The sequence below is a fragment of the Kogia breviceps genome, chromosome 8 (assembly GCF_026419965.1).
Source record: "Kogia breviceps isolate mKogBre1 chromosome 8, mKogBre1 haplotype 1, whole genome shotgun sequence".
NCBI classification, from domain to species: Eukaryota; Metazoa; Chordata; class Mammalia; order Artiodactyla; family Physeteridae; genus Kogia; species Kogia breviceps.
In genome coordinates this window covers 89,038,956-89,055,139 of record NC_081317.1, presented here as the reverse complement: position 1 = coordinate 89,055,139, position 16,184 = coordinate 89,038,956, and the positions used below count along the sequence as shown (strand labels likewise).

Genomic DNA, 16,184 nt, shown 5'->3' with positions numbered 1-16,184 from the left:
TCAACTTCCGGGCCCCCAATCAAAGCATGTCACCAAGCAGCTTTACGTGGATCTTTCCCTCTAGACTCCAACTTTTCAGGGCAGAGACCACCTTAATTCATCTTTGTATTTTCACTGTCTGGTACAGAGTAAGTGGTGACCTTCAGTTGAAAAAGATAAGGAGGCATTTGACTTACCTTTGGTTTTTTGGGCAGGGGTTAGGAGTACATGGATCCTTTGAGATGCATGATCCAAACTCAAACTGATGGTCTTGGAGGCCCACACAGCGAGCAATGCAGGCGCTGGGGTAAGTGCGTCCATTCTGCCCACACACAGGGACAAACTGATCTGCACAGTTACAAGGCAGACCTGAAGGGAGAAGAGTGCCTCAACAATGTGCATTTGTACGCTCCCCTTCCCCTTATGTTTCCTAATTAAGGCAAACCACTAATAAGCATGAATTTTAATAAGTCAGAAAAAAAATCCTTCCAATCTCTGACAGTGTTTTTAAAGGTGGCAAGGTTCTGAAAAGTCATTTGTCTGCATAACAACTTTCCTTTATTCCATTTATTGCCAGCTAATTGAGGGCCTCCAGATCTTGATTCCAGGGGTAGAGATGAACAGAGCTATGGGTAGGAAAAGTAAAGAATGTTTCTCCCAATCTGGTATATAAAATCTGAAATTTAGATGTTTGATTCTAGCTTAGGGGATTTCTAGAATGTTAAAGGATAATATCAAAACCAAGACAAATAATGAAGGTTGTAAATGCCTCACATAGGTTCCTTCCATCTCCTTAGGGAGGGGGAAGAACAAGAAGGCAGTAACTTGGGAAATTATTGTAACCTGAGACTTAAGAATTTTTATGAACGTCTCCTTCTGAGTCCTGTGTGGACTGGGGCACTCTCTGAGTCCCCCAAAATGTGGTATACTTTGTGGCCAGTAAAATCTCCTTAGAGTCTGCTAGCTAAATAGTCATTGATGTAATTTATCCCAGGACACGAGGGGCTACACACTACAGGGAAAAAGCGTCCTGCTAGTTGTAAAGTTCAACTTCCAAAACCACATAGATGTAAGTAAATAAATAAGAGACTTTCCTGTAAATCCTTAGTTCATTTTTCATCCCCACATCATTTTCACTGTTTCTCTAAGCAGAATGAATTATCCTCATCAGACCAAGCAGACAAAGGATAAAAATAAAGGACAACAATGACAGAAGAATAAAGCAGCCAAGGCTGGTACTCATTCGGGTGGATAGAGGATGGGGTGGAGCTAGTCCTGCCTCTACTTCCTCTTCAGTCTGCTGTTCACTTCTTATTTCTGATCTCCTTTTTATTTCCAATGGGCTGGAGATACAAGGTTGCTAAAACCCTATTCTGTTCTCTTCCTACCCCACTCTATGTGTAATACCAACTCCATGGAAGGAGTATCAAGCTGCTGATGCAGCAGCAAGAAATGGAGTAAGGGCAGCTACCTGGTTCGTCTTCACCCAGAACCAAAGGTATTTCAGATTTGGGAAAAAGCAGATACCAGCAGATACCAGCCACTGTGTTGTTGCTGTTGACAACCGTAGCTTCTTCTCAAGAAAAGAGCATCCCATCGAGCTAGGCTTTTCACTTATTGCAGCTGCTGTGAGCATAATACCAGCAGCATAAAGCAAAGGAAAGTCAAGAAAGTCGTATTCTTGACCGATTGTTCACAAAAATCCTTAAGTTTCAAAATTATAATAATTTCCTGAGTTACTTTCCTGTTTTTCCCCATCTCTAAGGAGATATGAATGGAAGGAATCTATGTAAGGTGTTTACAACCTTTGTCTTTGTTTTGCTTTTGTTATCACCCTTCAACGTTCCAGAAATCTCCCAAGTGAGACTTGACACATCTAACTTCTAGATTTTATATACTAGATTGGGAGAAACACTCTTTACTTTTTCTACCTATAGCTTTGTTTATAGGGGTCCCTACCTATATGAATTCAGTAAGACAAGGTAGGACAAGAAAGAAGGTGGTAATAAAAACATTAAAACAGAAGCAAATTTAGAAAATACATGGACACTTTAGACCATAATGGTAGGGATAAATGGGTATTTTAGCAGGTAGAAAAATTACATTTAACTAAAACCATCCCAATCACTGGCTTGTTCTTTTTGACTCATGGAACTCCAAAAGGACCCTAAGAAACCACTTAGTTTAATGCCTTCAATTTATAGAGGAGGCAGGAGTTCCAGAGAGGAAAGTATCTTGCTCTCAGGTTATGTATTAATTTTACTGTGAAAATTTGCAGTTAAGGCAAGACCAGAGAAGCTGCCTTGAAGGGAACATGAGTACAAAGGGATGAGGGCAGCTTTTGGGGGACCATGGTTACCTGTGAAGGTACGACGGTCATCTTCTGAGCTGTGCTCACTGAGACACAGGCGGGTAGAACACACCAAATTGCCAGCAAAACAAGAACAGATATTGCAGTCAATATTAAAGGAAGTTCCATGACCTGAGAGAAAGAGAAATAAAATGCTGATCTATTTAATGCCTTTATAAATAAATCATAAAATAAAAAATTTAATAGTTTAAAGAGCTTTAAAATAGAAATTCTTGAAAGATGACTTCTGAATACACAAACTAGGGAGTTAAATTTGTAATATTTATATTTTTGTATTTACCTCCCACCATACCCCTCCAAACCCCTAATGTGCTCATCTCACCAGACTGCTCCTTATTCTCTGAGAATGTTTCTGGCTACCCCTTTTACCTCAAGTGCTCATTCCTTTCCTCCTTCTAGAACTTTTACTCATCTTTCCAGGACCAGTCCTGATGCCATCTCTGGGTTGAAGACTCTCCTGATGCCCTGGCAGAAACGACTAGCTCCTTAAAGTACATACATTTGGTCTGCTCCTTTTTGTGGCTCAAATTCTCTCCCATCTTAGCATGCAGAGCATGACCTCAATCCCTCATCCCAGTTTCAGCTCCACAAGGCACTAGTATGTTCTTCTGTATAGAATAGGCATTTAATCAGTGAAAGCTTATGGAAGGAATGAACTTGTCTATCTTCAGAAGTTTTCTGTGATTCAAGGTACGTATATTACATTTTAGAATATGGACTAAGCAATGAATACCTGACTTGCGGGTCTAAGCAGAAATTTGCAAGCCATTTTTAGCCAAGAGTACTCTTCTTAAAATAAAATCTCACACAGAAGAGTAAAACAAGAGGCATATAAAAGCTGAACTACTCTGGTTGATGGGTAGGGGAATGGACGTAGAGGTAAGGGTAGCAGAATGAGCATGTGTAGTGGGGAGCACATTCTCAAAAGTGGTATTTTTTCACAATTTTTGAGGTTATATATTGATATGAACAGTTATTAGGGCTATAAACAAAAGATGGTTAAGGAAACAGTGAGAAAGCAAGACTCTCAGACTTTTAGAGAAGGCAATAAAGCGGGGCACCTTTTAATGTGCTCTCTCACAACCACGAATCAACAGTGTAGTTTCCATCCCCCACTTTGCTTTGCATGACGTCAAACTCTGAGTTTTACTTCTGGGAAAGGGGCAGAGGGGAGAGAGACTGTTGAGGAAGGGGTGGGGAGGGGTAGACCTGTGTCCTTGCCTGTGGGGGGCAAGGGCTTTGGAGTCGAATAGGCCTGGGACTGAATTCTGCTTTGGTCACTTACTAGTTGGGTGACCTCTCTTACCATCAGCTTCCTTACAACAGCACCCGTATCAAAGAGCAACTTGGAGGATTTAAGGAGATAACACAGGCCCAGACTTAGCATAGTGCTTGGCACACAGTTAAGAGTTCAAGTGTTAGTTATTACTAGCTATTAGTCCCTTCTTGATGAGGCTTCTAAGAGGGTTCCTTAGAAGTCCTCATGTTCTGTATAGTTGAAAAATACTTCCCTGGAATATCTGCTTTGTAGACTTTACTTTCTGGTGAGAACCCATCCAATGTTCTCCCTACAAAATTAATATAACTAATCTCATGTTAAAAACAAAAAACAAAAACAGTTCAAGACTCACTTTTTCTTTTTCCTCCAACAATACAAGACTTCTGAAGGTCTATACAGTGCATCTCTATACAGTTTTCTAAGAGTCCACTTTGCCCACATGAGCAAATTTTATAACAACCAACTTCCCCTGCAGATGATGGCACTTGGATCAGTGTCCCTTGACGGACAATAAAATCAGATGCTTCTCCCAATTTGCAACCTGTATAGACAAAATTAGCTGAGAGATTTGGTATTGTTCTCTGATATTGTTTTATGACATTAGATATACTTCACACAAGTCTTATAGGTACTGTGTGGCCACTAAAGATTATGTAATAGAACTTTCACTAAACTAAGGAACTGCTTTGGTTCACTGGCCAAAAACATCCTCTCAAACAAAAATTCCATGTTCTGTGAGATGGTGGTGATTAAAGGACACGTACCTCAAAGTTAGCAATAGTTCTGTACAAAAATGTTATGAGATATGTAGTTTTTTATTTTTTTAGGTTTATCAAATGTATGTTAAAATCACAGATATTTTTTAAATGGAGTATGGCGACTGACTAGTTTTAGAATAATCTTGGTCAGAAAACTTTTAGTGATGGAATACAAGTACATCTTAAATTCAAAGAAAAGTTGAATACTTGATTGGACTTAAGGAAAACCCATTTGTTTCCAAATTTAACAAGATTTATTATGATGCTATAGCTGATATATTATAGCATTACACAAATATTGTACATGGTCCTTTGAGACATCATGCTTAGTTAATCTTTTGTTCCTTTTTACTTTACACATATTTAAAAATGTTGATTCTAACATGATAAAGAAACATTTTCAATTGGGAAATAGATAAAAGAAAGCAACTATATTCTAAAGGGACCCACAGAGAGATAAAGACCATAAAAATTCTATGGGATAAAAATTTTTCAGCCTTAAAATCATATGCATTTCAGCACAACATTAAATTTATGAAGATAATTACACATCCGATTGAGAATGCTATTTCTCCGTGCTTTAAAGGAAAGAAAAGAAAAAACATGAACAATGTGCAGTACATCTCAAACATTACAGCATAGAAGACAAAGTACAAAAAGCTGGCCTAAGGGTCTTTCTTCTTTTGTTGTCAAGAACCCTATGACTCGTTATGAGAGTCTGGTTTTGGATTGAAATTAGGTTACAATCAAAATGACTATTGAAAATTACATTTGTCTTTGTCTTTTTCTGCTTACATAAATAATACATGTTGGAAAAACCTTGAACTTTATAGAAAAACATAATTTAGAAAATAATCTCATTCCAAAGATAACTCCTATGAAGAAACAGCAGAGGCACGTACTCATACCCACCCCACACCCCACCCATCTACCTCTTACCTTGAACACAAGAGTATGGAAGGCAGGGATCACCAGATGGACACCCTTTCCGGTTTACCTCACAGAGCTCATTAGCGGGGCAAGGATTTGGGTTACAGGGATGAGTCACCTCTTCTACAATGTTACCTAAAGTACTTGGTCCTGAAAAAACAAAAACAGATCAGTTTAACCAACCCAAAAGAGTAACAGAGGTCTGTAAATTGAGTTGATGACATCTGGAACAAATGGTCAGCTCATGAGGACTGATTCTAGTAAGCTATTAAAATACTCAGATTCCTTGATCATTTGTGCATTTAGCATAAACATACATTCACTCATTTGTTATAAATAAATGTTATTGGGTGCCTACAATACACCTGGCAAGGTTCTAGGTACTGGAGATACAGTCGTGAACAAAACAGACAAATCTCTAACATAGAGTTTACATTCTGATCAGGAAATAGATAATAAATAGACTGTGTGTGTGTGTGTGTGTGTGTATGTATGCAAATAAAAAGTCCGATAACAATAAATAATAAGCAGTGTAAGGGGATGGAAAGTAACAGGTATATTTTTAATAAGGTAGTCAAATAGCTTATGTCTAAGAGGGATAATTTAGCACATTTCACCATAAATGATAATTTATTATGGTAAGATGGACCCTATACCATGATTATATTTCTTAACTTGTTAAACAATGACCAAGGAAGAATCTCATTTAATATACAGTCATCCCTCAGTATCTGTGGGGTATTAGTTCCAGGACCCCCATGGATACCAAAATCTGAGGATGCTCAAGTCCTTTATATAAAATGGCATACATAGTATTTGCATATAACCTAAGTACTCTCTCCTGTATAGTTTAAATCATCTCTAGATTATTTATTTAATTTAATTTAATTAATTAACTTATTTATTTTTGGCTGTGTTGGGTCTTCGTTGCTGTGCCCGGGCTTTGTCTAGTTGCAGCGAGCAAGGGCTACGCTTTGTTGTGGTGTGCAGGCTTCTCATTGTGGTGGCTTCTCTTGTTGTGGAGCACAGGCTCTAGGTATGCGGGCTTCAGCAGTTGTGGTGCACAGGCTCAGTAGTTGTGATGCACAGGCTCAGTAGTTGTGGCTCGCGGGCTCTAGAGCGCAGGCTCAGTAGTTGTGGCACACGGGCTTAGTCGCTCCATGGCATGTGGGATCTTCCCAGACCAGGGCTTGAACCTGTGATCCTTGCATTGGCAGGTGGATTCTTAACCACTGTGCCACCAGGGAAGTCCATCTCTAGATTATTTATAATACCTAATACAATGTAAATACTATGTAAGTAGTTGTAAATAAAATGTAAATGCTATGTAAATGGTTGCCAGGTGTACAGCAAATTCAAGTTTTGCTTTTGGAAACTTCTGGAATTTTTCTTTTCCGAATACTTTCAATCTGCAAATGCGGAACCTGTGGATATGCAGGGCCAACTATATGTGTGATATTTAGAAAGAGTATTGAAATTTAAACAAAAGCATTTCTTTAAGTTTCCTCCCACTGAAATAGTTTCCTTCTACACATATATTTGACTGCTTTAATAGCATCCAGGATTGTGAATACATTCATTTTGCCTACTTGATTTTAGGCCAGACTCACCCTCTAAGGTTAATAGAGGTAGAGGGCTCTTGGAGTTTATCTCATCCAGCCCAATCATTTTATAAATAGGGAAGCTGAGACTCAAAGAAGTGATCTGCCTATGATTCTAGTCTAATGCTCTCTTTTTTTCTATACTGGTCACTAAGGCTAAGGGACACAGTTTGCTTGTCTTGAGAAAATATAGCAGATATTTTCTGCTATATATAGCAGGATGGCAATGGGCCCACAGATAAAAACATCTCTCCCAGTTTCCCTTACAATTAGGGGTGGTTTTCCCTTACACTAGGATATGGTGGCTAGAATTACAGTAGTCATGTTGTGATGATAAATACATGAAGTAACCTTGATGATGGAAGCCAAGCACTCAGAATGGTGGAGAAAGAAAAAGAAGCCTGGGTTCCTGATGATGGAGCCACTATAACAGCCCTGGATTATTTACTTCTGGGCTTTCTTTTGCTTCTATCTGTTCTGTTATTTGCAGTTGAACTTAATCCTAACACAGGAAAACAAAGCTAGCAGGAGCTGAATTCACTGCCTTTCCAGCTAGCTCATGGCACTAATGCCCCCTGGTGGCAGCCTAAACACTTCCCTTACCCTAACTACATGGTATGTATGAGTTCTACTTGTTACTCCCTGGTTTCCACCACACATAGTCACCTCCTGCCAGGAAGCTTAGCTCCAGAATCCCTCAAGGAGATACCAACTTATTCTTCTAGCTCTTGGCAGGAGTATTTGGCACAGAAAAATTCCATTCTTCATGGAAGAAGACCATCGTTCCTTACTCCCTATTTGGTGGATAAGTCCAAGCCAACACCTGGCTCAGGTCCACTGATATTCTGACGACAGAAAGCTGAAGACTCCCTAGGGGAAATTCCACTTCTTGGTCAAATCATGGCAAGGAAACGGCAATGATAAAGAGCTGGTTATCTGAGTACGCTGGCCCCTGATTCACCACTTAGAATTCCTGATTGATAACAGTTCACTACCTCCTCAGAGTGATATAATAATTGCTTCTCCGTACATATTTTAAGATGGGGGGATTGACATATACACATTACTATATAGATAACTATATAATATATATATATATATTATATAAAATATATATTATATATAATATATATTACATTATATATAATATATATAACTATAATAATAAATATATAATAGATAACTAATAAGGATCTACTAAATAGCACAGGGAACTCTACTCAATACTCTGTAATGTCCTATATGGGAAAGGAATCTAAAAAACAGTGTATATATGTATATGTATAACTGATTCACTTTGCTGTACACCTGAAACTATTGTAAATCACCTAGACTCCAATAAAAATTAAAAAAAGAAAAGAGAGAAAGATGACAATTCTTTCCTGAGCCAAAGAGGCCAAGCAAATAAGAGTCTGCATTTGAGGTAGTATCATTAAACCACATGTTCGGGCTTCCCTGGTGGCGCAGTGGTTGAGAGTCCACCTGGCGATGCAGGGGACACGGGTTCGTGCCCCGGTCTGGGAAGATCTCACATGCGGCGGAGCGGCTGGGCCCGTGAGCCATGGCCGCTGAGCCTGTGCGTCCGGAGCCTGTGCTCCGCAACGGGAGAGGCCACAGCAGTGAGAGGCCCGCGTATGACCAAAAAAACAAAACAAAACAAAACAAAACAAACAAACAAAAAACCACATGTTCTCAACAGAATGATGCTCATCCAAAGCAAACATCAAGGGCAGAGACAGAAGGGAGAAGCCTTTGAAATTAAAAAAACCAAAGTACTTACTGAGATATGTATCCAAAGGTATACAGTTCTCCAGGTCATCTGTAGGTGATAGAAGCTCACAAATACTTTCAGCTGTGTGGTCTTCAGGGAATTTGTTCTGGTCCCCACATTTCTTCAGAATCTCCACACAATCTGATCTTGAAAAGGAAAACACACACAAATTTAGGGTTTGAGGAACTGCCTCACGTTGTCTAGCCAATATCAATTCTGTTTCAGTTTTCATAACTCAACAATGTTTCACACTTTATAGGTGTAAGTATGACAAAAGAGAACAGGAGTGATAGCAGACCTTATTAGGTTGAGGAGTAAGTAATGTATTACCATATCAAAGCATGCCTAACTTTCTGCACCTGCGATCAAAGGCCCTGCTCAAATTTTACACTCCTACTTACTGTTACTACCATCAGTGTGGCTTTTCACTGTCTTTGAAAGGAAATGAACCTAGGCTAATCTGATTTGCTCTTTGCAAAATCATACATTGTCTCAGGACCTTATGCATGCTTGCTTCTTCCTTTCTTCTTCTATCACTCCCTTCCTGCCGTTCTCTTTTTAAAAATCTGCTTTGTTATCAACGTTAAGGTGTTTGGCCTATAACAACTGGAAAATCCACTATAAAATTTTCTGTCTTCAATAGGGATTTGACATCTATAAAAGTTCTGTGCTAAGAGTCTATAAATTTCCCACTTGTTGCCTCTTGCTTGTCACCCAGTAGTTACCCCTCATCTCTCCCCTACTCAGGCCACCCTCAAGTCATGTCAGAGAACAGATCTGGACCCTATTCAAGGTTGAAATAATCTGCAGTCAGTCATCAAGTGCCCAGCAGCACTGAGCCACATACCAACACCTTAGGGGCTGGATATTACCTTGGTTTTGGAAAAAAAGATGCTTGAAGAGCAGCTGACACAGATTACTATGTAGTTAATGCTTTTGGTTTCACCCACCATAGCAGCTTTCATCTTTATCTTAGATCCTTTTTTTTGGTCTTCCTATTTAATTTTTAAAAATTTTATTTTTTATTGGAGTATAGTTTTATTTATAATGTTGTGTTAGTTTCAGGTATAGCAAAGTGATTCAGTTATATATATATATATGTATATATATATTCTTTTTCTTTATATATATATTCTTTTTCAGATTCTTCTCCCTTATAAGTTATTACAAAATATTGAGTATAGTTCCTTGTGCTATACAGTAGGTCCTTGTACTTTATCCTAGCTCTTAAGCAACCCATTCACAAAATGTTCTAGGAACAGGCCCTAATGACTATATTTACTAAGTCTTTCACTCATCAAACATTTTTGGAATACCTATTGTATATTAGGATTATGCTAATCCCTGAAGAGGAGAAAAAGAGGAGAGAGGAGATAAGAAAAGAGAGGTACAAAGAAGAATAAATTCCTCAAGGAGAGCAAAGTCTAACAGAATATAAAACAAGTACACAAATTAAAATATACAAATAGAATTGTGCATTGAAGATACACAATGTTTCTTGAACTAAGTTCCATAAGAGAAGTACAAATAAAGGTCTACAGAAATTTGTAGTAAGGATAAATTACTATCAGCTGGAGAAATCTGGGAAGATTCCATAGGAATGACTGGTATTTGAGAGGGGCTAAGAAGGACAGGCGGTGGGTGAGTGGAGATGGAAGAGTATTTTCAGCAGAGGAGGAAAAGTGGGAAAGCATTTGACATGTGGGGGTGATGGGCAAAAGGAAGTGGTGGGAAAGAAAACTAAAGATAGGCTGTGGGGAGAGATCGTGAAGGGTCTGAACCAAAACCAGAGAGTCATTATGATGAAAGAAACTTACTTGCAAATAATACTTCCCCGGGATTTACTATGACAAGGTTTAATCTGCAGTGAACAAGCTATTGCTTTCCACATTTCTGGCTGGCACTTTTTAATGTCAAGAACAGGTATGTTGATAAATGGCATCTTTATGCTTCCCTTCTCCCACAGCTTCATGTCATTCATGGCTCCTTGATCTGACTGAGCATTGCAACTCCGGAAAAGTTCTGTTGGCCTGAAGAGAAAAAAGGCCAGAAGAAATCAAGAGGCAATTACTTTCTACAGAGAAACAATGTGTAAAATCTTGACATGCTAATGTATCAGGAAAATCTGATTTTTTTTTAAAGAAGAAAGTACATACAACCCATTAAAGATTGTCAGCTTTGAATATATGAAGATTCAGTGTAGACATAGACACTAGCATTAAGACTCTGACTGCAATTTTTCTTTATAATATGGATTTTTGTTAGGCAATTATAAATTTTAAAACACTGTGGACAGGACTATCATCTCCAACTATACCATTTCTTTCATTTTACAAAATAAATATTAAAGTCCAAGTTTTAAAAATTGAGGTATTATTTATAAAAATAAAATTTACAGATTTTATGGTTAGTTTGATGTGATTCGACAAACATGTACATTCACACAGGCATATCCAAATCAATAAAGAAGCATTTCCATCACGTCAGAGTTCCTTTGTGTCCCTGTCCAGTCAATGCCCTCCCTGCTGACTGCACCCCAAAGGCCACCAACATTTGTGCTTAGATCACCATAGATTAATTCTGCCTGTTGTAGAACTTCATATAAATGGAATCATACTATATGTATTCTTTTGTCTAGTGTCTTTAGCTAAATAATCTTGAGATTTACTTATGTTATTGTACATATAAATTGTTCTTTTTATTGTTCAGTAGTATTCTATTAATAAATGTACCACAATTTGTTTATCTCAGTGGTTCCCAAACTTTTTGATCTCAGGACTCATTTACATTCTTGAAATTATTAAGTTCTCAAAAAGTTTTTGTTTATGTGGGTTATATCCACCCCTACCCATCACATTGTAAATCAAAACAGAGATTTTTAAAGTACTTATTAATTCATTTAAAATGATAATAAACTCATTACATGTTAAAGCAAAAATTAGTGAGAGGGTAGATCTGTTTTATAGTTTTGAAAATCTATTTAATGTCTGGCTTTATAGAAGACAGCTGCATTTTCATATCTGCTCCTGCATTCAATCTGTTGCTGTATCATGTCTTAAAGCAGCTGGAAAACTTCACTCTTCACTCTTTTGAGAATGTGAGTGAAATAGGCAAATAACATCTTAGTATTATTATAAAAATAGTTTTGATCTCAAGGGGTTTTGGGGGCCAGGCCACAGACCACACTTTGAGAAATGCTGGTTTATTCATTCACTGTTTTATACACATTAAGGTTGTTTCTAGTTTCCATGTCTCTTTCCCCTGGTTATGAATGGCATTTTTGGGTCATAACTTATTAAGAAACTGCCAAACTGTTTTCCAAAGTGGTCATACCATTTTATACTCTCACCAGCAATGTATGAAACTTTTAGTTTGTTTACATGCTTGTCAGTCTTCTAATTTTAACTATTTGGTATGAGGAAGCATCTCATTGGGGTTTTTATTTGCATTTTGCATGACTAATGGTAATACACTTTTTCATATACTAAGTGGCTCTTTTGATGTCTTCTTTGATGAAGTGTCCTTGAAAATTTTTTGCCCATTTTTTAATTGGGTTGTTTGACTTTTTATTATGAGGCTGTGGGAGTTATTTATATATTCTGGATACAGGACCTCTGTCAAATGCACATGTGTGTGACTGTGTGTGTGTACATGTGTAATATATTGAATATTTTTTTCCCAGACTGTGGCTTATCTTTTCAAATTTTAAATGGTGTCTTTTGGTAAACAAAAATGTTTACTGTTGAACTCTAGTTCATTAATTTTTTTCTTTTATAATTAGTGTATTTTGTGTGCTGCCTACAAAATCTCTGGCTATATCAAGGCTATCAACATAGTCTCCTATTTTTTTTTCTTGAAGCTTTTATTTTTAGCTTTTATGTTTAGTTCTATGACCCATCTTGAATTAATTTTTATGGATGGTGTGAGACGGAGGTTAAGGGTTTTTTTTTTTCATACAGATATTCAGTTGTTCCAGCATCATTTGTTGAAAAGATGTTTCTTTTTGCACTGAATTGCCTTGCTGCCTTTGTTGAAAATCAATTTATATGTGTGGGTCTATTCTTGCCTCTCTATTTTGTCATTGATCTATTTGTCTAAACTTATGTCAATATTAAATTGATTTAATTTCTTTTAAAATTTAAAAATTTTTATTTATTTATTATTATTCCTTTTTGGCTGCGCCACACATCTTGCGGGATCTTAGGTTCCCTGACCAGGGACTGAATGTGGGCCCTTGGCAGTGAAGGCACAGAGTCCTAACCACTGGACCACCAGGGAATTGCTACATTGACTTAATTTCTATTGCTTTATAATAAGTCTTGAAATCATGTACAGTAAGTTCTCCAAATTTATTCCTTAAAAAAATTGTTTTAGCTATTTTAGGTTATTTGTCTTTTCATATGAATTTTAGAATTAGTCTGGCACTTTCTATTTTAAAAAGCTGGTTGTGATTTTGATTGAGATTGCACTGAATCTAGAGATTGGTTTCTGGAGAATTAACATCTTAACAATATTGAGGGGCTTCCCCGGTGGCGCAGTGGTTGGGGGTCCGCCTGCCGATGCAGGGGACATGGGTTCGTGCCCGGGTCCGGGAAGATCCCACATGCCGCGGAGTGGCTGGGCCTGTGGGCCATGGACGCTGAGCCTGCGCGTCCGGAGCCTGTGCTCCGCAACTGGAGAGGCCACAACAGTGAGAGGCCCGCGTACCGCAAAAACAACAACAACAAAAATTTTAAAAAAAATATTGAGTCTTCTAATCCATGAACATGGTAGTTCTCTCCATTTAATTTATCTCTGCAAAGTTTTCTGGTTTCTAGTGTAGAGTTCTTGCACATCTTTTATTAGATTTATTTCTAAGTATTTCATATTTTTGATGAAATTGTGTAAATTTTTAAAATAAATTTTATTTTCTAATTGTTGCTAATATACAGAAATACAATTGGCTTTTGTATGTTAAACTTGTACCCTGTGACTTTGTTAAATTCAAGGATTTAAGGGGAGCTTGTACGCAGATTGTTGGGGCATCTCCTTTTTGTGGTTCCCTCCTTTCTGGGATTTTCCAATTTCATATCCAGCCACTCTGGCAGCCCCAAACTGTGATCTCTTAACTCCTCAGCCCAAGACTGCTGCTTTTTGCTTGAATTCTCTATGCCATGCCAGGGGACTGAGAGTGCCCATGAAGAAAAAACTGGATAAATGTGGCCCCCACTCAGTGTGGTTTCTATCTTTCATGAGATGTACCTCCTCCTGCTTTTGGTCACTCTTAAATGCCTTCAAAACAATTGTGTTTTTATATTTTGTGCAGAGCTCATAATTGGTACTGACAGGGGTGGCAGTCTGATACAAACTGCTCCACCATTACCAGAAGCTATAACTATGTGCAAATTTAACTTGAAACATTTCATAGACTTCAAATTTGCTCAACCTCTAAGCCAGGTTCTTATTGGCTAACACTAGTTGTAAAGATATCTCAATTTTTCTTACTCAAAATAATAATCTGAATACTTTTAAGAGGATCGGATGTGTGTTAGCTTGAGGTGAGTATCCTCTGAACTTCATTCTGCCTCAACTGAATGATTCTCTTCCTTTTTGTGTTCTTGATCTCTGGGCTGCAGCTCATAAAACCAGCCAGTCCCCTTTTCTTTAGAAACTCTCCCTCTCTGGCTTCTCTGATATGGCATTCTCTATGCTTCTGGATGCCCTTTTTCTGTTTTCTTCATTGCTTCTTCAGCCATTAATTCAGTTCTTGGCCCTTATTTTTCATACCATAATTGATATCTCAGGGAAATACCTATTCAAATTGCTTCTGTAAAGAAAGTTTTTGTATGAAATAGGGGACTCACTGAGTAGGAACTTCAACCAATCTGAAGGTCCTTCAAAACAAATTGTCCGTAAGAGGGCATTTGGATGAGCAAACTTCTCACAGTGTTTTATTCTGCAGTGAATTATTTCCACTGGTGATGCAGCAGAAGGGAGAGGGGAAGAATGGTAGACTGAAGACAGAGCAGACTCATTGAATTCTAGAAGTTTGAAGTATCTCAAGATTAGAAGGGACTTTGTTACAGTGCTTCCTTTCCCAGGGGTGATTTACAAGATAGAATATAGCATTTAAAGATGAAATGATAAAGGTATACTACTTCCTTTTAACTTAGCAGGAACAAAATCAGAGTAAAATGATCTTTTCACTTATTTAAAAACAAGGCAATTAATGATAAAATACTTCTATTCCACGTATAGTAATTTGCTCCTACCTGTTGTTAAAATTAGTACAGTAAGTAAGATTTCTACAGCCCAACTGGCAAGGTTCCCGAACATCTGCTAAACAGGTCAACATGGACACTTCCACTGGATTATATTCACAAAAGCGATCAAACTCTTGCCAACTCTGTGTATTGCCCCAGCTCATGCTATAAAGTTTAGTGCACAGTTCCCTGAAACAAAAGAACAAATGAAGAAACGTACAGATGAGCCAAATGAATAAATATTTGATTTGCATAAAACTTGAACTCTATGAACTGTACTTTAGAACATAAATGACAAAAAAAGTACAAGAACCAAAAGACTAAGATCTACCTTCTTCTAGAATTTAGAGCCTGAAAAAGTAATCTTTTATATGAAAAAGTTAGCTTTCTTTTTATTATCCATCTCTTTCCTTTTTGCTATGGTTTCTAGAAAGCTCAGTGCTAAATTTAATGTTTAATTATAGCATTTGTACATCCTTATTCTTGGCACAATTATTCCCCTTTATATTTCTGATCTCCCTTTTACCTTTACTTGAAGTAAGGTAAAGCATATGGTTTTGCCTCCACAAAGATATAGTCCACTATATTTATGCTTCAATCACAGGAGGCAAAACTGTGACATGATCCTCAGACTCCTTTTAAGAAGCATTATAGACTTAGGGTTCACTGGATTCTCCCTGAAAAAGTATCCCCAAGCCACTTATATTCCTTAAGATGTACCAAGATAACCTACATGTAAAGGCTTTATGAATTCCAAAGCTGCTATAAACTATTGTATATAGCAATATATACTATATATATATATACACACTATTGTAGTATGTATGCATTTTTATTTCAGTACTCGATGATTGTAAAGCAACTTTAGTGCATGTATATAGCTAAAATAACATCAGTATCATTTCCAAAGTGCTTTCACACATTATATTCATTAGTTTAATTTTTAACATTTATAAATGTAGTTAAAGTGTAAAAAAAAGTAACACATAATATAAAATTTTAATACTACCAGAATATGCAAAGTCACAAGTAGAAATTCTCCACCCCCATCACATTTTGACTCTCATAATTATCCCTATGAGGAGGGTATCTTTACTTTTATAACTTTGCTCATTCACTCTACCAGCATTTATTGAGTGCCTGTTTTGTGTGAGGCCCTATTGAAGGCACTGGAAATGCAGTGGTGAATAAAAGAGACAAAGTCCCTGCTCTCAATTGAGCTTACACATCATGGAGATGAGAAAGCTGATATC

General features: G+C 37.4%; 1 protein-coding gene across 1 annotated transcript in view; it reads right to left on the bottom strand.

Annotated features, from left to right (window-relative positions):
• The window catches only part of RECK (reversion inducing cysteine rich protein with kazal motifs), a 76,720-nt gene that overhangs the window by 12,562 nt on the left and 47,974 nt on the right, over positions 1-16,184 (bottom strand). Inside the window, exons 10-16 of the mRNA XM_059072141.2 lie at positions 14,941-15,120; positions 10,507-10,719; positions 8,699-8,835; positions 5,327-5,467; positions 3,982-4,170; positions 2,339-2,461; positions 177-348 (exon numbers count right to left, since the gene is read on the bottom strand). Of these exons, the coding sequence (XP_058928124.1) occupies positions 177-348; positions 2,339-2,461; positions 3,982-4,170; positions 5,327-5,467; positions 8,699-8,835; positions 10,507-10,719; positions 14,941-15,120 (1,155 nt within the window). The remainder of the gene's footprint in view (positions 1-176; positions 349-2,338; positions 2,462-3,981; positions 4,171-5,326; positions 5,468-8,698; positions 8,836-10,506; positions 10,720-14,940; positions 15,121-16,184) is intronic.